General features: G+C 42.9%; 1 protein-coding gene across 1 annotated transcript in view; it reads left to right on the top strand.

Annotated features, from left to right (window-relative positions):
• The window catches only part of Shoc1 (shortage in chiasmata 1), a 76,618-nt gene extending 55,750 nt beyond the window's left edge, over positions 1–20,868 (top strand). The window contains exons 22-27 of the mRNA XM_060381134.1: positions 2,476–2,597; positions 8,007–8,100; positions 13,988–14,119; positions 14,341–14,490; positions 15,869–16,787; positions 20,752–20,868. Coding sequence (XP_060237117.1) covers positions 2,476–2,597; positions 8,007–8,100; positions 13,988–14,119; positions 14,341–14,490; positions 15,869–16,787; positions 20,752–20,852 — 1,518 coding nt within the window. The 3' untranslated portion in view covers positions 20,853–20,868. The remainder of the gene's footprint in view (positions 1–2,475; positions 2,598–8,006; positions 8,101–13,987; positions 14,120–14,340; positions 14,491–15,868; positions 16,788–20,751) is intronic.
• Positions 20,869–23,350: the final 2,482 nt, after the last annotated feature.

Genomic DNA, 23,350 nt, shown 5'->3' with positions numbered 1-23,350 from the left:
TCTACAACTTAACATACTTAAAGCAGATAAAGACAAGACAAGCATGGTCTTGTATGTCTGCAGTCCTGGCATTTGAGACAGGACGATTGCAAGATTGAGGAAAGCTGAGTTACATGTAACAAGATCCTACCTCAAAACAAATAAGAAGAGAAAGTAAATAAAGAATCTTCAGGTGTCCATCGAAGACCCCTTTGACCAGGACGCCTGGGAAATGTGGCAGAACTTCACAGCTACTGCAGGCGGGGAGGGGGGACGATCTCACAGTGACCAACCCTAAGCACATGGCCAGGACTGTGGCTGGGAAGTCCTGCAACGGCCTCCTGTTCAAAGTGAACCAGATCGGCTCTGTGACCAAAACTCTTCAGCGTGTAAGCTGTCCCGGTCCAGTGGCTGGGGTGTCATGGTGTCCCTTCGCTCTGGGGACACTGAGGACACTTTCATCGCTGATGTGGTGGTGGGGCTCTGCCCTGGGCAGATGAAGACGGGTGCCTCTCGCCGATTTGAGCGCCTGGCCAAGTACAACCAGCTCCTTAACACTGAGGAAGAGCGGGGCAGCAAGACCAACTTTGCTGGCAGGTCCTTCAGGAACAGTAAAGTGTGAGCTGCAGATCCCTGGAGCTGCTTCCATCCTCCCTGTCCCTGATGTCATCAAGGCCGGCTAATGCTTGCCCTTTCCACGTCACCGCTTCCTTAGAAGTCATGCCTGACCACCTGGAGACCTGCTGGAAACCCCAGCTTTGTAATCATATGATTGGTCCAAATCATTGTTCCTGTCACCTCACTTCCCAGCTAGTGTCTGGAGTCCTCGTGACTCCAGTGTAATCTCTAGGGTGGCCACAGGTCAGACCCCCAGTGTTTCTACATACAAAATAAAAGCCACAGTAACCATGAGAAAAAAAAAAAAAAAAAAAAAAAACTTTAGTGTGCACAAAGGCCTAAGTGTGATCATCAGCTATGAAATAAAGTGAGACAAAGAAAACCAAAAACCACCACCCTCCTTCACATAAGCTGGATAGTTCGTTCTTCGTTTTTGTTTTGTTTACTTGATGTGTATATGTGTGTTTATGTGCACCATGCGGTCACAGGTGCTCACGGAGCCAGAGGGCATTGGATCCCCCGGAATTGGAATCACTGGCTACTGTAACCTGAAGAATCCGAGTTCTGGGAACTGAATGAATCTAAACTCTCTATAAGAGTAGTAATTGGTCTTACTTGCTGAGCCATCTTTCCAGTCCCAAGAAAGTATATTAATTGATGGAAACAAATGCAGAATTTCCTCTAAGGCAAATAGGGATTGCTTCAAATTGTTTTTTTAAAGAGAGAGGCAGAGACAGAGACAGAAAAAGAATCTCCAAAAATACCCAGAATTGGACCTGCCTCCTCACCTGTAACACTACCATCCAGCTGGCATATTACCTATACCACTGTGAGACTCACAGATTCACAGGTCCCTTAAAATGCAGACTTTGGGACTTAAGATGTATAAATGTTTGGAATATTCTTGTTTTATTGAAGTTTCAAAGAAATGGAGATCAGAAATCAGGTTTGATAATAAAGTATAAATTATTGGTAAATGTGGTGAGATGAGCAAAAATTACAATATAAGAATGATATAAGCCAGGCATGGTGGTACACACCTTCAAACCCAATACTCAGAGAGACAGAGGCAGGCAGATTTCTGTGAGTGAGAGGGCAGACTGATCTACAAAACAAGTCTGGAATAGCCAGGGCTACAAGTCTCAAAAATAAAATAAAATAAAAAGAATGACCTAATGAAAAAGTTTAAGTCCTGGATCTTTAAAGAGACTATGCATCCTTCAACACTTAAAGTTCTTAGAAGGACATGTCTTGAACTGCACACTTTTTCTAACTGCTATTGTAAAGGAGAAGAGGACCCGGACATGGGGCCCAGGAAGTTTACTAAGCCCGCCCTTTCAGGCGTGCAGTGCAGGGCTCCAAGGTGTGAGCTGAGGCCACCATGCTCGCATGCACGCGCTTTTTCCAGTTGCACCACCAACATGTTATTCTATAGGTTTTAAAATGTCTTCTCTAAGCTGGGCGAGGTCACAGGGAGACAGAGGCAGGAGGATCGCTGTAAGTTAGGGCCAGCCTAGTCTACAAAGTCCAGGACAATCAGGGCTACACAGAGAAACCCTGTCTCGAAAAGCCAACCTCCCACCCCCAAAATGTACTGTCTGTTGCCTTGGAGTACCAGATCCTAGTTCACAAAGAACTCACTGATTAAGCCATTTTATTCATATTTGGGGCTATGGAAGACTCATGAAGCTTCCTTGTTGGCACTGTCAGCAGTTACGTTTTATGTCTACTGTAGCTTCCCCTGTTGTGTGATTTTAATTTTTACATGAAATTGGAAACCACACGCATGACTCTTAAGTTATCATTTATATGCCGTGGACTACTGACGTTTTCTAACAATAGTCAACCTAACGTATCTTTTCATTTTCTTTATTATAGGACTTAGAAGAATTACATTATGAGAAGGCATCAGACAATATAATTATGAGATTAATGGCATTGTCATTCCAGTATAGCTGTTGTTGGATAATACTTTATTCCAAGGAAACATTAAATTCAGAGTAGGTAAACATTTCTTCATCTAAAGTCATGTTCATAGTCTTCGTAGTCAGTCCTCTAGGCATGAATGTTCTTGTCAAGTCCCACTTCCTCGTCTAGTGTACTTTTAGTGAGGGGTTCTAGGGATGGAGGCATGAGTCTGGGCACAAACATTGTCCTGGACATTCTGTTTGGATCATCTCCTCCTGCCCTCATCTCATTAAGAGTTATTATTTTAAGTGCTTTATTTCATTGTAATCCTGGGTTTCTTTGCTAAAAGATAAATCATTCTGAAACTACATCTAAAATCATGTTAATACACCGAACACCTAATTTCTTCCTGTCCTTATGTCCTTGAGGTTCTTAACCAAAACACTGGAAAATGCCATGTCCAGACAATGGCTTGAGTCATCACAGTAGTTCTCCTTTCCTTTACTGATAAGCATAACAACAGTTTCTCCTTTGCCCTCTGCCAGCTGGCTTTTCTCCCTGCCTCTGCACCAGTCTTTGTTTGTGGAGGTCACTGTCTCAAGAGAGTCAACAACGCTTTTATCTTCACTGCTCTGAAGTGAAGGCTGTTGCCAGTGATCTGTCACCCCAAACTCTCCAGTTCCATGACCCTCCAACATCTTTGATTGTCCCCTTTTCTAAGTACTTTTCCTGTCTTTATATCTTCTTTGTGTTACTCTCTAAATATATTTCTCATGAGTCCTCTCTCTTCTGTTTTATTCATTATACATTTTACATGTTTCAGCTTTCATCAGTATCTATTGATATATAATTACATTTCATCAGTATCTGTTGGTATATAATTACATTTCTTTCTGCAGCTGCAAGTCTCTCGGGAACTCCTGGCATAAATCTCTTAAGGTTTTTTTTTTTTTTTTTGTGGGGGGGGGTTGGTTTTTCAAGGCAAACTTTCTCTGTGTAGCCCTGGCTGTCCTGGAACTCAATCTGTAGACCAGACTGGCCTCAAACACAGAGATCTGCCCGCCTCTGCCTCATGAGTGCTGGGACTAAAGGTGTGTGCCACCATGCCCCACTAAATCTCTAATTTATTTAATATTTCCACCCTCATATTCCTCCAACTCTCAAAGTTAACATGTTCAGATATCAACTGACTATATATCCTCTATCCCCTCCAAACCTGCATTTCTTCTTATCCATGCATTAGCAATTCTTTTACATCGCCTTCTATTCATTTATCCTGCATTTATATTACCTTAGCTTAGTCCTCACTATTTCATGTGGACTATCACACTACACGTTTTTCTATCTCCAGATCATTCTTAATGTTCCTTTAAGTGGTGTGTCATATACTCAGTTGATGCCCCTAAAACCAAGCTCTGATTATTCTACTCTTATGAAAAGCTTTTACTGAGGGCCTGGGAAGATAATTCAGTCAGCAAAGTGCTTGGCACAAGGACGTGAATTTGAACCTGAAGGCTTCAGTTCAAATCCCAGAGCCCATGTTGAAGAGAAAAATTTAGGCCTGGTGGTGTGCATTTTATTTTGCTTTGTTGTTTTATGAGACAGGGTTTCTCTTGCAGCCTTGGCTCTCCTGAAACTCTCTCTGTAGACCAGGCTGGCCTTGAGCTCACATAGATCCTCCTGCCTCTGCCTCTGCCTCCCGAGTGCTGGGAGTAAAGGAGTATGCCACCACTGCCTGATGGTGGTGCACATTCTAATCCCGGTGTTGGTGAGGCAAAAACAGATGGATCCTTGGTGCTCATTGGCTAGCCGGCCCAGCCTAGTTGGCAAGTTCCAGGCCAATTACAGACCAGCACCTGAGAAATGACACTTGCGATGTTGACTTCTGGCTCTAAGCAGGGCTCGGTAGTGAACACCTTTAATCCCAGACAGAAGCAAGTTCCAGAGCAGCCACTACAGAGTACAATAGAAACCATGGCCCGGATGTGTGAGGTGCTGGGAGTAGGACGCACCTGTGTCTGCAGGCTGCTGCTTCACTGCCTCCAGGTTAGCCGTGTGCTGTTCACCTTCGCCAGTTTCTCCTCTACCTCCTCAGCTGTTTCCTGTGCTGAGACTGCACTCAGTCGTTTAGGACTTGTCCCTAGGCACTGCGTTTCCTACTCCGTCTTTTCTGAGAGCTCCCTCACGCACACCTTTCCATCCGTGAACAGCTTTGCTTCTTCTGTCTGGACTCAGGAGCACCTGTTCTAAAGCATGAGAGCACTACTTCTTTCTGATGGCGCTCAGAAGCTGTTCACTGAGTGAGTCATCTTTCCTACCAAATTACCAACCAGTCTGACTCACTTTTATCACTGCGGTACTACATCCCACCTCACAGTTGTTACACCCTTTTAAAACTATTTTATTTGGGTTTCTAATGCCTCTTTCTCTCTTCTCCACCCCAGTCCCTCCCAACACCCCAACACCATGTAGGAGAAAGGGTTAGTGGGGAGAAGGCAGAGTTCTCTTAGCTGCTTCCTGCTGGTTAGGGTTGGCAGGTTCCTTGAGGCAAGTCCAATCTTCGTTTTAGGATATCTCCAACTTCTCATCCGACTGCATCAGCAGCAGCAGAAGCAGCAGAAGAGAGCACCAGCAGCCGCCTTCTTGCTTGGAGCCCCCTTTCTCTTTCTGGGCTATGGCTTCTATTCCTTCTCAGAGTTTTCAGAATTAAACTATCCGCAGCTGGCAAAGAGCCCCACTCAGAGCCCACATGAGGCAAATAATTTGCTGCTGTGGACAGTCTGAATCAGTTCCACATCCCACAACACAAAGCAGGCTTTACCTGTTCTTTAAATTGGTTGTTCAAGAAGGTATCAATATACTTGCCATTACCGGATGTAGTGGTGCACGCCTTTAATTCCAGCACTTAGGGAACAGAAGCAGGTGGATCTCTGAGTGTAAGGCCAGCCTGGCCTACAAAGCAAGCCCAAGACAGCCAAGGCCATACAAAGAAACCTTGTGTCGAAAAACCAGTATGTATGTATGTATGTATGTATGTGTGTGTGTGTATGTATATGTATATATGTATATATTTGACATATACATATATATTTGACATTGCCTGTGATTTCCTGACATTTTAGTTTTTTTATTTGTTTGTTTTGCTTTTGTGTTTTTGATTTTTCAAGATAGGGTTTTGTTTTGTTTTGTTTTTTAAATTACTGCCTCTGCTTCCTGAGTGCTGGGATTAAAGGCATGCACCATCACCACCACTTTGCTCTTTTTTTATGATGAGGGGGGACAGTTTTTTTACACTCCTCTTATTTAGTAGTTTACCAAACTCTTTCTGTATAATTGCTATCTTGTGAGGACAGATACAGACTGGTATCTAAGAGTTAAACACCTTGGATCTTAACTTCTTTTCTATTAACAAACAGCCCCAGCAAGTTATTTAACATAGCTATCCCTTTCTACCTTAGCTACAAAGTTAAGAGCTGTGGTTCATGCTCTAACACCATCACTTTGAAGGTGAATAAGGCCTATGAAATACTTTAGGCTTCCTGCCTCCTTATAAATCATTGTAAGCCTCATCCAAAGGTTTCAGCTTTTTAGATAAATTACTTATTTGGAAGTTTTCTAAGGTTGTTTTTAGATTGCTGTTTTTATATAGTTTTGTGGTTCAGTTGAAATACAGCAGAGAATATCAGAAGAACCCTGTCATGTAATATTCTTAGATATCTTTATTTTTATCAGAATATGCAGTGTGATCATTTATTAATTATATATCATAAATATAATTTTCAGAATTCCAAGTTTCATAGTTCTGTATTATTAGATAATTGAAACCTTTAAGTAATATCTCAATAAGCTGACCAAATCAAAGAAATTGAAAATGCAGAAGAAATGGTTTGAATTATCATAGTTATTCAGGCTGATAGTTCCTGTATAAGGAAGAGCATCAGCAGCCTTTGAAAACCTTTTGGTTTGATGTTTGCCAGAAAGAGGCATCATATAGTTGTACTTGCGGCTATGATTTATTACAGTCTAAGTTAACAACCTATAATGCAAAATTATCAAGAAAAGGAATTCATTGGCCAAAGCCCTGAGGAAGCTTCCAAGAGTCTTTTCCTAGTTTGCACACAGAGTACTTAATTTTCTCAGCAACTACTTGTGGCAACACTTAAAAACCTTTATCCTGCCAGGAAGCTTGTTAGAGACACATGACCGAGTTTAGCATGAGTCGGGGGTTCTGATGCTCAGGAGTTAAGAAAATGTTCAGCAGAACTCTTGTTGTTTGTAAGAACAGCCTGGGCACAGAAAGTTACTCTATTAACCTATTACTCTGCGGGACTAATGGGTCTGGGTACTGTGTGATGCCGTTCATGGGGAGAGGCAAACATGTTTACTCACCTAGACAGGGAACCAATGACCAAGTAGGGACACCACCGCAGCCAGCTTGGTGAGGCAGGGTTTGCTGGGTTCCTCACAGGAGAGTGGGTGAAGGGTTACCTGCAAGAGCAGATCACCAAAAGCCCACCCCCCGTGTGGGTGATGCTCGCCAAAGCTGCAAACCTGCAACTGACTGCACCGCCCACAGGCAGCTTGACGGGTTGCAGAGAGCCTTTTCCAGGCGGCTCAGTTGGAAGAGGCTCAGACCGCTGAAGCTGCCTGCAAGAGGCCAATCAGCCAAGCTGTCTGAAGAAAACAGCGACCAGCTGAGCCGCCTGAAGAAGCTCTGACCAATGGAACTGTCTGGACAAAAGAAGAAAGAACTTTAAACAAGAGCTGCCTGCACATTGCGGAGGAAGCTCCCGGTTCCCAGCTTTCTGAGCTGTCACCATGCGGGGGTGGGCTGGGTGACGCAGCTGTCCTTGAGTCCTTCCTGTGCCCGTGAGTGACCCTCACCCGCAGTGTGTAACCACAGTAAAACACATGGGGCTCCCAGCTGGACTTTGCTGGTTTCCTTACTGGTTCCCTATCTGGAACAGGAGACGTTTGTTCACCTCGCCCCAGGAACAGTGCTAGAGCACACAGAGGAAGAAGCTAACATGCAAGACAAAGCCAAGAAATGCCTACACATAACAATACTCGCCATGGAGTCCTTAGTAGTAAGACGGCACTCTCCTCACCGTTGCTTAGAATATATAAAAAGAGCAGGTAAAGGTAGAAATATCCACTCACAGGCCAACACTGACCTCTGACCTGGTCCGTACTATCAAAAGGGGAATAGTGCCTATGAAAGGTGGTAAGGTCCTGCTACTTTGACCCAGAGATGGGGTATTTTTTGTGTCTAACTTTAGTTCATACAGTCATCCCTGGTGATAAGAATGGAGTGGGTCAGATTTTCCTCCTCACCCCTCATCCTCCTCCATACACATCCTCTGCATCCCTAGATTTAATAGCTTGGTTAAAGACAGGAGGTGGAAGTGTCTTTTCCAGAGAGGGGAGAGTAAGTGCAAGGAGAGGTGGGACATGCCTGAAACTAAATGTCTACTCAGTAAACATAACGTCATTCTTCTTAGGTACCATCTTACAGAAAAGACACTCCATCACCTTGCACAGATCTATGCAGCTTTGGTCTCCTCTGCTCTTAAATCGGAAGAACTGGATGTAAAGGTATTTTTTTCTATATATGTATAGTATTGTTCATAAACTAAAATTAGACTTGAACTCAAGTGCCCAGTGGAAGAAGTATTAGACAGACACAATTCCTTAAAAACCAATAAAGAGCAGTGTCAAGGGCTGGAGAGATGGCTAAGCAGTTAGGAAAAGTGTCTGCTCTTCCAGAAGTCCTGAGTTCAATTCCTGACAACCACATGGTGGCTCACAACCGTCTATAATGTGAACTGATTCTGTCTTCTAGCATGCAGGCATAAATGCAGATAGAACACTCATATGCATTAAATAAATAAATCTTTAAAAATTTACAATTAAAAAAGGAGCAGGTCAAAAGATTAAATTCATTTACCTCTGCACTTCTGTATTAAAAGCTTTTATGTGTGTTTTACATTCATACACACATAAATACACACTAAATAAATAAATAAGCATGATATGTAATCTCAGCAGTTAGGAGGGTGAGGCAGAAAGATCATGAGTTCAAAGCCAGTTAGGGAGCCATACATAGTAAAACTGTGACATCCCTGTTCAGTGGCGTGGTCCACTTGATACAGCTGCAGTGTCTCAGAAATAAGACCCTGCTTCTCTAAGTTCAGGCATCTGTCACTTCTCCTGCAAATCTTTAAAATGACTTCCTAACTGATTACATTTTTCTGCCTTTTCCCTATTCCACCATATGCTGAGACCAATTCCACTGCTAAGATGCCGCTGTGAGAATCCACTCCCTAGATAGTATGCTTCTGAATGTGTGGAAGCTTGTCTGTTCACATCCGTATCCTGGGTACCCAGTAGGAGGCTATTGAAAAGCACTCACTGATAAGCTGTCTTGCTCACAAGCCTTCCATGCCTTTCATTCAGAATAGAGTCAAGTTCAGGTGGATTCCAAAGTTAGTCCTCAGGTAATCATTTTCTCCATAAATCCCTACACACCCATACTTAGGCAACGAAGAGATGTCATCTGGCCTTCTCTCCCAGGAGTGCTGCTGTCCATCTCTTGGAGTTAGATTTCAAACCCTGTCTCTGAGGAAACCTGTCCCAGCCACCCCCCTTGCACCTTACATCTTTGTTGTGGTGTGAGCTGTTTATTGTTGGTTGTTTTCCTCTTGTTTTGTTTTTGTTTTTGAGACAGCAGGTCACTGTGTCCTGGCTGGCCTTGAACTCAGAGATCTACCTGCCTCTCAAATGCTGGGATTAAAGGTGTGCACCACTCTTAAAGCTAAGAACTAAGTCTTTTGTAAACCTGTGGCAGCTAGCACAGTGCTTCATACAGAGAAAATATCTTTAACAAACATGTGCTAAGTAGAGTTAAGTCAAACCACAACCTGTTAAGAATATCAAGAAGTGATCTTTTCTGACATTCAACCAAGGACCATGTATGGATATAACCTAGAACCTCCACTCAGATGTAGCCTGTGGTAGCTCAGTAACCAATTGGTTTCCCAAAGTGAGGGGAACAGGGACTATTTCTAACAGGAACTCAATGACTGGCTCTTTGGTCTCCCCACCCCCGAAGGGAGGAGCAGTCCTGTTAGGCCACAGAGGAGGGCTTTGCAGCCAGTCCTGAAGATACCTAATAAAACAGGATCAGATGAATGGGGAGGAGGTCCCCCCATCAGTGGACTTGGAAAGGGGCACAGTGGAGATGAGGGAGGGAGGGAGGGACTGGGAGGGAATGAGGGATCGGGACACGGCTGGGATACAGAGTTAATAAAATATAACTGATAAAAAAAAAAAAAGAAGAAGTGATCTTTTTAAAAACTACCATCTCATGATACATACTCCACACGAAAGTAAAATTCTTAGAAAATTTATTTTTAAATAAATGAGTGACAAATATAAATGTGGCTTATTTTTATTCAAATGAGGATTCTCTGCTTGGTTAGCCTTTTCCCAGAATATGGTAAACAAGTAATGTAAGATTTTCATATCAGTGAAGTTGCACAGTGTTCAGATACAGGGACACAGTCCAGAGAAGGTATGCCTGCAGGAAAGCATTTGAGGAGAAAATAGAAGTAGCAAACAATCATTCCAAACAAAAGTCTGTTTCTGCCCAGATAAAAACTACTACAGATGGTTTTTAGGTCCATTCTAAAAGTATTCCTGTTTTTTTTATTTTATTTTTATTTATTTTTTGGTTTGGTTTGGGTTGGGTTTGTTTGTTTGTGTTGCAAGTTATTTGATCCCATTGTGAACCCTGAGATTGTGAACTGTAAAAACTTGTCTTTTGTTCAGTATGGTTCAGCCCTAACACACACCTCTAATCCAAGAGCTTCCTGTACACAAGATTTAATAAAATTTATACTAGGTCAAGAGTCAAGCAAAAAACCAGCTGACAGGGAGTAAACAAACAGAAAGGAGGGACACTGAGTTGAAGGGTATTATTAAGACAGCGTGGACAAGAAGGGGCTCTTCAGCTCCTTGGCCTTTCCCTCCTGGGCTGTCAGGTGAGCTTGCAGGCCTTTCCCTCCTGAGCCAGCAGGCTTTGGGCTTTTTCCTCTGGAATGTGAGCTGAGTAGGAAGGTCACCTGGGTGCTTTCTCTGTCACTCTGAGCTAGCAGGTTTTCGCCCCAGCATCTGGCTCCTGAGTCTTCATTGGTAAAAATCAAACAATTTGGGGTTTTCTTTTTTTTTTTATAATTTTTTTATATTAATCACAGGTTATTTACTTTGTATCCCAGCCGTAGCCCCCTCCCTCATTCCCTCCCTGTCCCTTTCCAAGTCCACCTCCCCTTCCATCTGACCCTAGCTTATCAGGTATCTTCAGGACTGGCTACAATGTCCTCCTCTGTGGCCTAGCAAGGCTGCTCCTCCCTTGGGGGTGGGGGAGTAGGTCAAAGAGCCAGCCATTGAGTTCATGTCAGAAATAGTCCCTGTTCCCCTTACTGGGGGACCCATTTGGATGCTGAACTACCATGGCCTACATCTGAGCAGGGGTTCTAGGTTATATCCGTATATGGTCCTTGGTTGCAGAAACAGGCTCATAAAAGACCCCTGTGCCCTGATATATTTGGTCGTTGTGGAGCTCCTGTCCTTTCCAGGTCATACTAACTCCCCCTTCTTTCACATGATTCCCTGCCCTCTGCCAAAGGTTTGGTTGAGTCTCAGCATCTGCTTTAAAACACTGCTAGGTAGAGTCTTTCAGAGGCTCTCTGTGATAGTCCCCTGTCCTGTTACTTGTTTTCTCCTACTTCCAATGTCCATCCCACTTGTCTTTCTGAGTGAGGATTGATCTCTTACCTAGGGTCCTCCTTCTTGATTAGCCCTTAGGTGTACAGACTTTAGTATGTTTATCCTATCTTATAGGTCTAGTACCCACTGATAAGTGAGTGTATACCATGTGTGTCTTTCTGCTCCTGGGATACCTCATTCAGGATGATCTTTTCTAGATCCCACCATTTGCCTGCAAATTTCATGATTTCCTTGTTTTGCTGAATAGTATTCCATTGTGTAAAAGTGCCATAATTTTATTCATTTTAACAGCATGTTTGTTTTTTAATGAACTTTGAGGTTTGTTATTACTCTGTCTTTCATATGCATAGGTGACTCACTGTTCTGACTTGGTGTCATTATTAAAATAGGTCTGAGAAAGCTGGAGATGTGGCTTGGTGGGTCGAGTGCTTGCCTAGTGTCGCTAGTGCCGTGGGTTCAGCCTCCAGTACCACATAAAACTGGGCATGGCAGCACACACCTATAACACCGATGCACTTGGGAGGTGGCAGGAGAATCAGAAATTCACCTACATATGAGCCATGTAGTCAAAGACAGCCTGGACTACATGAAACCCTGACTCAAAACCAGAAACAACTAGGAGCTCCTACGCCCATGTGTATTACATTTTATGTATGTGTTAGGATGTATTGCTACTTTATTTAATTGCCATGAAGTAAAGGTGTGCTTAAACAATATATTTCTACACTGTCTATATAAACTTAGGAAGAATCTTTTACAATATATGCACTCCGAAAAAGCATGTACTGACAATTTTGTACTTAATATTCTGAAAGAAATTAGCTGATGTTTATTTTGTGAAATTGTACCCTTTTATTGTGTGTAAGACTAAAGCCTAAAGTGTTATGTACCCCAGGCACCTCAGCTCTATCTCCAGCCCTTGTCCGTCTCTTGAATCCCATCCTAACACAGGTTTTCACTTTCTTTCGCACGTGGTTCTGGCTCTGTTGTAAGGCTACCATCACCATCACAGGTGCAGGGAGTGAGTTTCGGGTGGTTGTGAGCCACCATATGGGTGCTGGAAACTGCACTTTTAGAGCCATCCTGCCCCTCAGAAACTACTTTTTAGAGTTAGCTCTATCTCATTCTCACACATATACACACATACAATTTACAATTTTGGCAAGAGTATCTTAGAATCAAGTAAGCTAAGGTTAAATGAACAATTACCAACTAGAATGACTACTGAAAATCAAAACATTTTAAATTCATTTTTAGTTATTAATTTTTGAGAATATTATGTCTGCATAGAATTCACTCCTCCTCACCAGGTCTGACTTGTGCTGCTACATATCACGTGTGGCCATCCACTGGGAGCATGGTGGACCGGGTGGAGACCACATTCTTAAGGGAAACTGGTTCTCCCTTCCCGAGAAGCACCAGTTATCAGTAGCTCCTCAGCGAGGGCGGGGCTTGTGAGCCTCTCTGCCCCGTGCCTTGATCTTGTGCAGCTGACAACAGCTCCTGTGAGGAGATGACGGCAGCAAGCCTGGCATGCCCAGAAGATACAGTGCTGCCCAGTCTTGCCTGACCCCAGCCCCTGGGTGGGGAGAGGGACTCACATGCCCCAGTGGTGGCTCAGCGCTCACTCCACAGATACTTATTCTCACTCCCTAACCAGATTCCTGTTTCTGCATTTCCCACTGTCCACTACAGACACTTCTGAGGTCTGAGCAGGGCTAATCTACGGGTATGGAGACAGGATTTTAGAGGGCACTTTGATATTACATGTACTTAACAAAATAATAACAAGTAGGTTCAGCCTGGAGCCTAGATTTCCCCAACCTTGGGCCCTTGTCCACATTGATAGTCCTAGGCATGTTCCTGTAAGCAGGGCTTCTGTTTCATTTTTTTAACAACACCAAATTAATTTAGAAGTATCTTTCATGTTTAAGATTGTTTCTGAAAACTATTATACTGTATTTTTATTCTCATTTGCAGTTGATAACTACTAGCAAAAGCAAAATATTAAATATTAGCAGGGACTTTAAAATTGCTCTTAATTTTATAAGTGAAATAACACTAAATAAATTTTAAAAGACTTTGTAACCAAACGCAAAATGAAAGTAAAGAAAAATGGATTCCAAAAATTAAAAAAAAAAAAAAATAAGAGTACACTATTAAAAGAAAGAAGGGCCAGGAGTGGTGTCACATGCTTTAATCCTAACACTCAGGAGGCAGAGGCAGGTGGATCTCTGTAGCTCTCAGTCCCTCATCGTCTACATAGCAAGTTTCAGGACAGTCAGGGCTTCATAAAGAAACTTTCGCTTGCTGTCAGGTGGTAGTGCACACCTTTAATCCCAGCACCTGGGAGGCAAAAGCAGGCAGATCTCTATGAGTCTGAGGATAGCCTGGTCTACAGAGTTCCAAGACAGCCAAGGCTACACAGAGAAATGCTATCTCAATCAAACAAAACAAAGCAACCCTCCCCCCCTCCAAAAAAGGGGACCTTCTCTTCAGAAAGAAAGAAAGAAAATTGATTTGGTTAATCTCACAAATAAAAGATCTTGAGGTTCACAAATGCACAGTAATAAAGTATATATAGGATGATAAGTAAAAATTCACTACTTAGATTTTTTTCCTTTATCTCAAAATATTTCTGCATGCTACATCTTGCTTCCTAATACAGTCTAACATGTGAAATTTTTGTTTTTAGCTTATACTTGCCCCAGGAGTAGAAGAGACGGCTTTACTAATTCGACAAATTGCAGACCACAATTTAATGACATCGGAGAGAGATCCTCATGAATGGTTGGATAAATCCTGGGTTAAAGTTTCGCCATCTGAGGTTGCTTTTTCTAAATGTGTAATTGAGACATTGGTGAAGCAAACAAATACAAATACCCTAACCCTTCCTGATAACTTCCCACACTCCCCAAACTGAGTCATAAAATACTTCCCACACTCCCCAAACTGGGTCATAAACTCAATGTTTTAGCACAGTCTACAGGCTAAAACAGCTCACTCTCAAAAGATCACTGACTGACGAGGCCCCACCCTGTCTTGTAGGAAGAGATGAGCCTCCTTGACTTTCCATGTGTTAACCCACTGGTAGCTCAGCTCATGCTGCACCGCGCACCTTCCCTGCACTGGCTGTTGAGCTCAGCTCCCGCTGAGCTTCAGGAGCTCCTGCCTCAGGTCCCAGACAAAGTCCTGAAGGTGGGTGAGTGCACAGGCTCCCGGAGCCACCTGTTTTCACTGGAGCCAATTCTAAAGGAAGCTCTCTGGCTTTTCACATCACACAGGAAAGAAATAATTTACTTGAACTAACTTTCATATGGAATTGTCATTAGCTGCCAACCACATTATACAATTTAGAGCTATCATAGATAATTCAGTACAGTTGATCACATTTAAGGCATTTTGAAATATCATTGTTCATAAATTATAAAAGGAAGTTTTATTTGTCTGTTTTAATTGTCATCTTGGACGCTTATTGCCTCAGTCTAACCCAGGCCTACTTAGTCCTGTAAGCTTTTAGCCATTGTACAATCTAACCTAGGCCTAGAATGTTTTCAGCCTCTGAGACTTACTGCTATGGCTCAGAGGTTAAGAGCACTAGCTGTTCTTCCAGTAGGTCCTGAGTTCAATTCCCAACAACCACATGGTGGTTCACAACCATCTATAATGGGATCTAGTGCCCTCTTCTGGTGTGCAGGCATACACGCAGGCAGAACACGATACATAATAAATAAATAAATCTTATAAAAAAAAAAAAGGAAAAAGCTCACCCTACTTGTTCTTTCTCTAGTTGATTCGATTCAGCTGTTTGGTTCAGACTCCTCTCCCAGCTGACTAATTCAATATGGCTTCTCTTGGCCCTTGAATTGCTCTACTTGGCCTCAAACTATCTCAAACAATCTTTTCTAACCTTCTGGCTCCTCTTGTTCTCTGGTTTGTTCTGCCTTCACCTGTGTCTAGCTTGTTCTCTCATTCGATCCTTCTCTGTAGACCTCTCCTGGTAAAGCTGCCTCCACTTAAGTAGCTTCCTTGCCCTGAAGTAGCTTCCCTTTCCTCTCTCCTCGTGACAGCTGGGCGCATCCTATTCTTTCAAGTCTTTCTCTGATTCGTCACTGTTTCTGCCACTCAGTTAGACATCATTTCCAAACATGGCTGCTTCCTTCTACAAACTATCTTTACCCTCATTGTTTGGGATTAAAGGCATGTACCACCACACCTGGACCTACTAAGCTTTTCTTTACCTGACTCTGGTTGCCTCTGTTTCCTGGTGCCGGAGCAGCCATTTTCTACAATAAATATTCAGTTAAAACATGTTTACATTACCCCTTCAAAGAACTTTTACCATAACAGGGAAGAGAGCTTTAGTGTTATTAGTGATATTTTAAAATTCTTAGCAAAAAATAGTATTCACCTATAAATTATATAATTAAAAATTCATTGTATTTGTTGTGAACCTTAAACTTTTCTAAAAACAGTATAAAATTCCATTACAAGCTAAAAATAACATGTAAATTACAATGTTCTCTTTTAATTACATTATTTTTAATTAATTACATTATTATTTTTAATTTTTCAGCATTTTTGTAGCATCACTTCCTTGTTCAAGATTAATTCTTTCTCCATGACAATCTCGTCTCAAATTTCATCACTTCAGGAAGATATGAATCAAACTGGTCCCTTTATTTCTCAGAGTTCAGCTCCTATCATTCAAGAACACGGTGAATATTATTCCTATGAAGACTCTGAAGAGACAGTGTTAAAAAGCACAAGCGCTTCTGCTCTGGAGCTGAGAGAAACACCATGCACGTTGCCATCTGCAGCACCGCACAGGCAGACCAGCTCCTGGGAAGACACCAGTTGTCGCCCTAACACAGTGCCAAACAACCCTTTCCTAATGAATACGGAATCAAAGAAAGTGAGGTGGCGCTCCTTCCCGAGCCAGAGCGCCTCAGACTCAGATGTCTTTTCTTTGGGCCTCACACAAATAAGTTGTGAACCCAAAAGGCTACCAACTGACACTCAGAGGAGAGTTGCTCATAATTTTGTAAATTATCCTGAAGCAGAAGGAACCAGAAATATGCAAGCGTCCACCCTGGTCTTTTTACCAGAGGTCTCTCAATCCCACCTCCCCCACCTCCCCTGGGACTTTAAGAAAAACAGTGGTAGAAAACAGATTTATACCTTCAACCCAAGCTGTGGGGCAGAGCAGACTACCCACCGCAAATGGTTCTCTCAGAAAGATGGCTTCTGCAGGAATCAGCCAGAGTGTCTGCAGGACGAGTTGGAAGACCCCACATGCAGAAATTCAAACGCTGGGACTTTTGGGGAAGAGCTGCCATCTATTCCCAGTTGGGGTTCATTCTTTGTTTGTGACTCTAATGTGAATCACAGAGGATTCAATGGCCTTCATTTCTCCCAAGGGGCTGGAAACTACCTAGGACAGAGAAGGCTCCCTGTTTCATCGCCTAACTGGGGAGAGTATGAAACACCAACAGGTAACACTAATAGTTGATACAGCTACGTGCAGTTAGAATTTTAAAAGCTAAAGCTGGGGGCGAGAAGATGGCCCAGGGGTTAATAGCTCTCGCAGGGGACCCACATTCGGTTCCCAGCACCCACTGTGAGTCACAATACTTGTAACTCCAGCTCCCAAGGACCCAATACCTCTGGCCTCCTTGGATACCTGCACACATACACACACACACACACAAAACTAAAAATAATTAAAATGTTTTTAAATAACTCTGTATTCAATTTTAATGAATTTTTGTTTTAATTGACACAATGTTCTCTTAACTTTGCATTAAAGAGAAAAATCAAACTTAGTGGGCTAACAAAATATTTCAAACTCTTGTAGTATCAAACAAACCATACAGTCAGCTTAAGTTTAAAATAGCACTCAGGAGGCAGAGGAAGGAGGAGCTCTGTGAATTCAAGGCAAGACTGATCTACATTGCGAGTTCTAGGACAGCCAGGGTTACAGAGAAACCCTGTTACAAAACAAACAATATTAGAGAAAAAAAAAAGGAATTTAAAATAAAAATAGCAGATGATCATGATTAAACTGAGGAATCAGCCTCTTTGTTGAGTGCGCACATTTATTTGGCTAATATTTGTTAAGATATTAGGGGCTGGTGATAGCTCAAGCGCTAAGGTGCTCACTGTGAAAGCAAAGGAACTAAGTTTGAAACCCTGAACCCATATCCATTGTGGCCATGGTCTGCAATCCCAGCACTTGGGAGAAACAGGTGGATCGTGGAGCTCCCTGCCAGCCAGCCCAGCATATTTGGCAACTCTGGGCCAGTAGGAGATTCTGTCTCAAAAAAATCAGGATGGATGGATCAACACCTGAGTTTGTCCTCCAGCCTTCACATGCACTGCATTCATGTGTAGCACACACACACACACACACACACACACACACACACACACAATGCCAGAACCTAGGTAAACCTTTTCAATGAATTGTTTAACTTCACCTTGAAGGATGTTTTGGACTTGTCTAAACATTTTATCATACTACCTTTTAAAAAGGACAATTTTATTTTCTCATTTCTAGCCATTATGCTTTTATTTCTGTATAATTTCTTATTGCATTGTCCTGAACATATAGAACAAACTGTTAAGATCTCTGAAGGCATATGAATGTAGCTTTAGCCATATCAGGAAGTTGGAAGTAAGAAGGAAATTTAAGCTTCAAAATTTCTCTTTTCAGCTGGATGTGGTGGCACACGCCTTTAATCCTAGCATTTGTGGGTTAGAGGCAAGCAGATCTCTGTGTGTTCAAGGCCAGCCTGGTCTACAAAGTCCAGGATAGCAAAGGCTACACAGAGAAACCCTGTCTGAAAAAACAAAACAAACAAAAAACCCTTCCCTCCTTTTCATATGCTCCTTCATAAGATCAGAGAAGGGTCCAGAAAAACACCTTATATTGTGTAAGTTGTTAAAAGAGGGCCTCTTAATTGGCACTGTTGATCATCCTCTCCTGCTCCCCTGCCCTGCCCCTTGCCTCCTCCTGATGGTTCCCTTCTGTTGTTCCCTGTCTAGTAGCTTCCTTCTGTTTCATGTCACATGTATTGTATTTCTTTTATCCCCATCCCTTGACCCTCATGGTCCATTTTGTAATGATCCATTTCCATGGTCCATTTGATGACCTATAGTAACCCTGTACAGACATGCACAAATTACAATCTGAGCACCTGATGAAAGAAAAATCTGCATGGTTGTCTTTCATCACTTAAAGTACTTTCAGTTCTACCCATTGTTGCAAATGTTACGATTTCATTTTTCGTTAAAGCTGAACAAAATCCTGTTGTGTATATGCACAGGGACGCTGTTAGTTTGGTTCCTGCTGTTTGGTTCTGATGTTCATAACAAGAGCCATGCACTTAACTGATGGTCTTCTTTGTGCTTTGTTACAGCTGTTCCATAAATGAGCCAGCTCAAACCCCACCCTTCTGCTCTAGAACAAATTATGCATGTGAACGCTATAGGTTCTTGAACATGGACCATTTCCCTATATAATCCTCCCATTTTCTCCACGTGAAAATTCCATGCTGTTTCTAAGTTTTGGAGCATATAGAGATGTGAAAGGTTCGCGTGTCCGTGCACAGACTGCTGTGTGTGCACATGTATGTGGAAGCTGCTGTCCAGTGAGGCAGCCTCTCAACTAAGCCTGGAGCTCCCTGAGGATACAGCTCATCTAGCCAGCTTGGCCAGGAGCCTGGCTCTGCTTGCAGAACTGCCATGCTCACCAAGTGTTGACATGGATGCTAGAACTCAGGTCCAGACATTGCACAGCAGATGTGAAATTGGCTTATTTAATGTGCTTTCCCATGGCACACCATAATGTCCAAATACTATGTTTAAGATACATCATTTCTTAAATCAGTACTGGTAGTCTTGGGAAGTTTATCCAAAGGCCCTAAGATAATTTTCCACTTGTCCTGTATATCTGTACTTGTGATCTTTTTGATATAACTACCTACTACATTGCTTTTTAAACTTATTTATAACGGCACCTAGCTCATGAAGTTCTGCCATAACACTCTGAGGAACAGTTACTAAATTTTTAAAATTTTGCCTTCTTTTTAAAAACTAATCTAGTCAACCAACTTCCATAGGGTTAAAATCTAGGGCATTTAAGGTTAATATCAAGTTAATATCATATGTTGTAGGTATTGTTAATATTTACTATTGATATATCTTCTGGTAACGCTGCTGTTAATCCTAAAGGGCTGTATAACCAAATCACCACACAGAGACTAAGTTTATTTAGTTAACCTAGAACACAATGCTGGGCAATAGTTACTCCCTCCTAAACCTCCAAGACCTCATAGTTTCCTAACATTTAGATTGTGCCCATTATGCTTGCTTTTTGTGAAATCTTAGGTCTGGTTCATTCTCTCCACGCTGTTTCAAGATCTCTCCTCCAGCTCTGTTCTCCAAGCTCTCTCTCGCCCTTTCTCCCCCCACTCATTTCCTGTCCTCTGGTTCCTCCCCTCTCCTTGCTCAACATTGTGGCTAGTTGCTTTATTTTGGCCTGTTTACACAAAGTTGAGACAGGATGCTTAGAATAAGTATCAATGCAATATCCGGATTGAAACCAGAGAGTCGGGGCGGGGAGAAACCAACATTTGAATGAACAAGGATAAGATGTATACATTTCAAAAGAATATTATACCAACAATCAGATATAATAAATTCATATAAAGTGAGTCATTCCAGGTCACCTGCTATCATACATTGGGACTGAGGACGATTTTCCCAGAACCAAGAACAAACTTATAGCTTACAAGCAGTAATCTTTTTAAAACAGCATCCTAGAAATGCTGGGGTGCTGGAGAGATGGCTCAGCACATGAAGCGCTTACCACCGAAGCTGCTGGGCTGAGTTCAACCCCTGGAGCCTAAATGCTGATAGGAATACAGATGCTAAATGTGGAGGTCCTCAAAGCCCTCACCCTACACACACACACACACACACACACACACACACACAAGTTCACATGTAGAAATTAATTTAAAAAGTTAAATGAAGATGGTGAAGTGAAAGCTAAACAGCTAATAAATGTAAACATATTAAACACAGTATGAACAACATGAATGCTATACAGAGACAAGGAGCAGAGCATGCGTGAGCTTGAAATCCTTCAGAGTGAGCCCCAGACATTTCCACTCTCAAGCATGTTGCTAACCTTCAGGAATTAGCAAGTCTGCCTGAGCTATTTCCAATGACTTTATTTAAAAGGCTTAGAGCCAGGAGAGACTTTAGAGATCTTAAAACTTTACAGAAGAGGACAGTAGAGTCTGCGATAATGAAAGATTCACACATTCTGTGTGCACACTGATTTTAAACAGAAGCCATAGGGTACAGGCACATAAACGTTTTAAAAACATAAACCATTTTTCATAGCTACTTATCCCAATAAAATGTTTTTCCTTTTTCTCCCTTTGGCAGGCTTAATGTACTCACAAGTACCACAACCCAAAAAGCGACGTCTAATGTACGAAAAAGTCCCTGGAAGAATGGACGGACAAACCCAGCTGAAGTTTTCTTAAAGAACAGGAAGGACAATGCCACATGCCAGGTTCTACATTCTTATGATGATCCAGTAACAAAATTATTTAGGTTTGACTATACATCAAAGAAAGTACCATTGTTTCCACATGTCCTCAGTGTTTCTATCACATAATCAACTTTCATAAAATACATTCTATGCTGTAACTTGCATATGTCTCTTTGTCTGATTTATCAGTCAGTATAAGAAGCACAAGACCCCAAAAGTATTAAGATTCATGTGTACCTCGAAAGCCTTGTCTTTTAGAAATTTAATTTTCACTTCTGTGAAAAATATGTGTGTGCAGGGTGTGTGCATGAGTGCGGCGCCCTCAGAGGCCACAGTGTCCTAAGTCCCCATCACAGTCTCTTCTTTCTGTTAAGATTTACTTTTTTCATTTTTAAATTGTGTACCTGCATGTTGGTATGTGTATTGAGTTGTATTGCCTGATATCCTACTGGATCTGACTTGCTTCCACTTAGGACATTTATATCTGTATAATGTCTGTAGTTTCCCCAAGCTGTATCGCGACTGAAGGAGAAAGTAGATCCAAAGATAACTTATCCTTTAACTTTCATTGGTTGTGAATTTGGCATCATGCACTCCAATCCCACTCATCTCCCCTACCCTCGTGCCCACCCTCCACCCCTGCAACCTCTCCCCTAACAGAGGAAAAACAATCTTGTGGATGCTGAAGAATGTCACAGTGTCCCATAGTATATCTTTTGTCCATACTTCTTTGCTTGCAAATGTTCACTGCAGTGAGTCAGTCTGGATGGGGCCTCTGGCTTCTCTACACTATAATACTGGGACTCCTCTCAGACATCCTGTTGTCCTGTGCCATGAAGAGCCTGTAGTCTTGGATGTGTAGAAACACCCTTTCACACACTTCAGGGTGGACTAACTCAAAGCCCCCGATCCAGGCCCGAGAGGGATCTCAGCCGGCCAGCCCACCAGCTATTCCGTAACCACAGCGCCGGGCGAGGTCTCCTGCCCTGCCCTGGCTGGCCCATCCAACGCTGTAGCCAGCAAGAGGCCAAGCCAGCTCTCCTGCTCTCATGCCCTCTGAACTAGCCGGCTCGTCCAGCCCATACCACCATGGCCAGACTTACTGGGCTGCTCAGTGAGGTGCAGAACCTGCTCTCCTGAGTGCTGTGACAGTTAAGGGGCTGGGCTAGCTCACCTGCAACCCCACCTCCAAGGCCAGCTCTACCGTGCTGTCCAGGCAAGGTGTAGGGCCTGCTCTCCCAAGTGCTGCAAACAGGTGAGGAGTGCTTTCATGATCAGGGGCTCAGCTCTCCAACCTGCAAGAGGGTTGGGAAGTGCATCTTGCCCTCACCCATGCCACAGCATGAGAAACAAGTAGAAGCTCTCCCACACTCATACCCAGGCCAGCTCACCTGCAACCCCTGAAACCAGGGCCAGCTCCACCGTGCTTGCTGGGCAGTATGTGGGGCCAGCTCTCCAGAGTTCTGCAGCTGCCTGCGGTGGCATCAGCTCTCCTGCTCCTATGCCCCCAGGGCCAGCTCTTCCATGATATCCAGGAGAGGGCTAGGGCCAGTTCTGCACAACCCTCAGACATCAACATGTCCCCAGATGGCAGCCCAGACCAGGACCCCATCACCATGGTCCCAGGTGGAATCAGGCTACTCACATTAGGCTGTTCCTCACTACCGTCAAGTCCCCAGTTCTGCCTCTCTGCATTGTGCCCACACCCTTGTGTCTCTTTTATTTCTCCACCACTTACTTGCTCCTCTTAGTGGCACCTGGGTCTCTTGAGTGTCTAGGGTTCTCAGGAGGGTCTCAGGAGTGCTTTGGCACACCTTAGTGCTATGGCAGTGGGGTTGTCTCGGGCACAGTCTGCCTTCCCAGGCCCACACAGAGCTGGACTGGTGCTCCTCAGAGGCCAGCCACTAAGGTTTGTCTGGCTTACAGTTTGGGGGTTCATCTCTCACTCATCCCACAGGGTCGAGCTGGTGTCATCTCAGGCTAGCTCTCTTGTCCAGGCTTCCTGGCTGATAATTCTGCTTTTAATGGAAAATTCTTGTTAACTGAGATGGAGAACAGAATATATATAATGCTAATAGTAGAAAACAGGTGGCTGAAAAAGAAAAAAATTGATAGTGTAAAATTTCAGACAAGACTAAGCATATGATAAAAGCATTAAAAGGACAGCCACATTATGATGGAATCCAGCTTACTGATATCTGAATGATGCTTGGAATTAAGGGAGGGTGTGGCTAATGGCTTCCATTTTCTCCATTGTGATCTCACCAATGCTCTTGTATTTCCTCTTACTTATTCATGGTAAATGCCATGCAGAGCTATTTCAGAGAGCAGCTGTGGCCAGTAATTGAGGGCTGTTTTTCATGTTATGCTTATATTTACCTCTGGAGTTATTAACAAAATTTAACCCCAAATTCCACCCTCTGCATGCAGCATTCACACTCACCAACAAACAGAAGTCTGTGGGATAAAACCAAAAGTCATGGAAAATGA

The sequence above is a fragment of the Meriones unguiculatus genome, chromosome 3 (genome assembly GCF_030254825.1).
Source record: "Meriones unguiculatus strain TT.TT164.6M chromosome 3, Bangor_MerUng_6.1, whole genome shotgun sequence".
Lineage (NCBI taxonomy): Eukaryota > Metazoa > Chordata > Mammalia > Rodentia > Muridae > Meriones > Meriones unguiculatus.
Note: the sequence above shows the minus strand (reverse complement) of the source record. Positions and strands in the feature narration are given on the sequence as shown.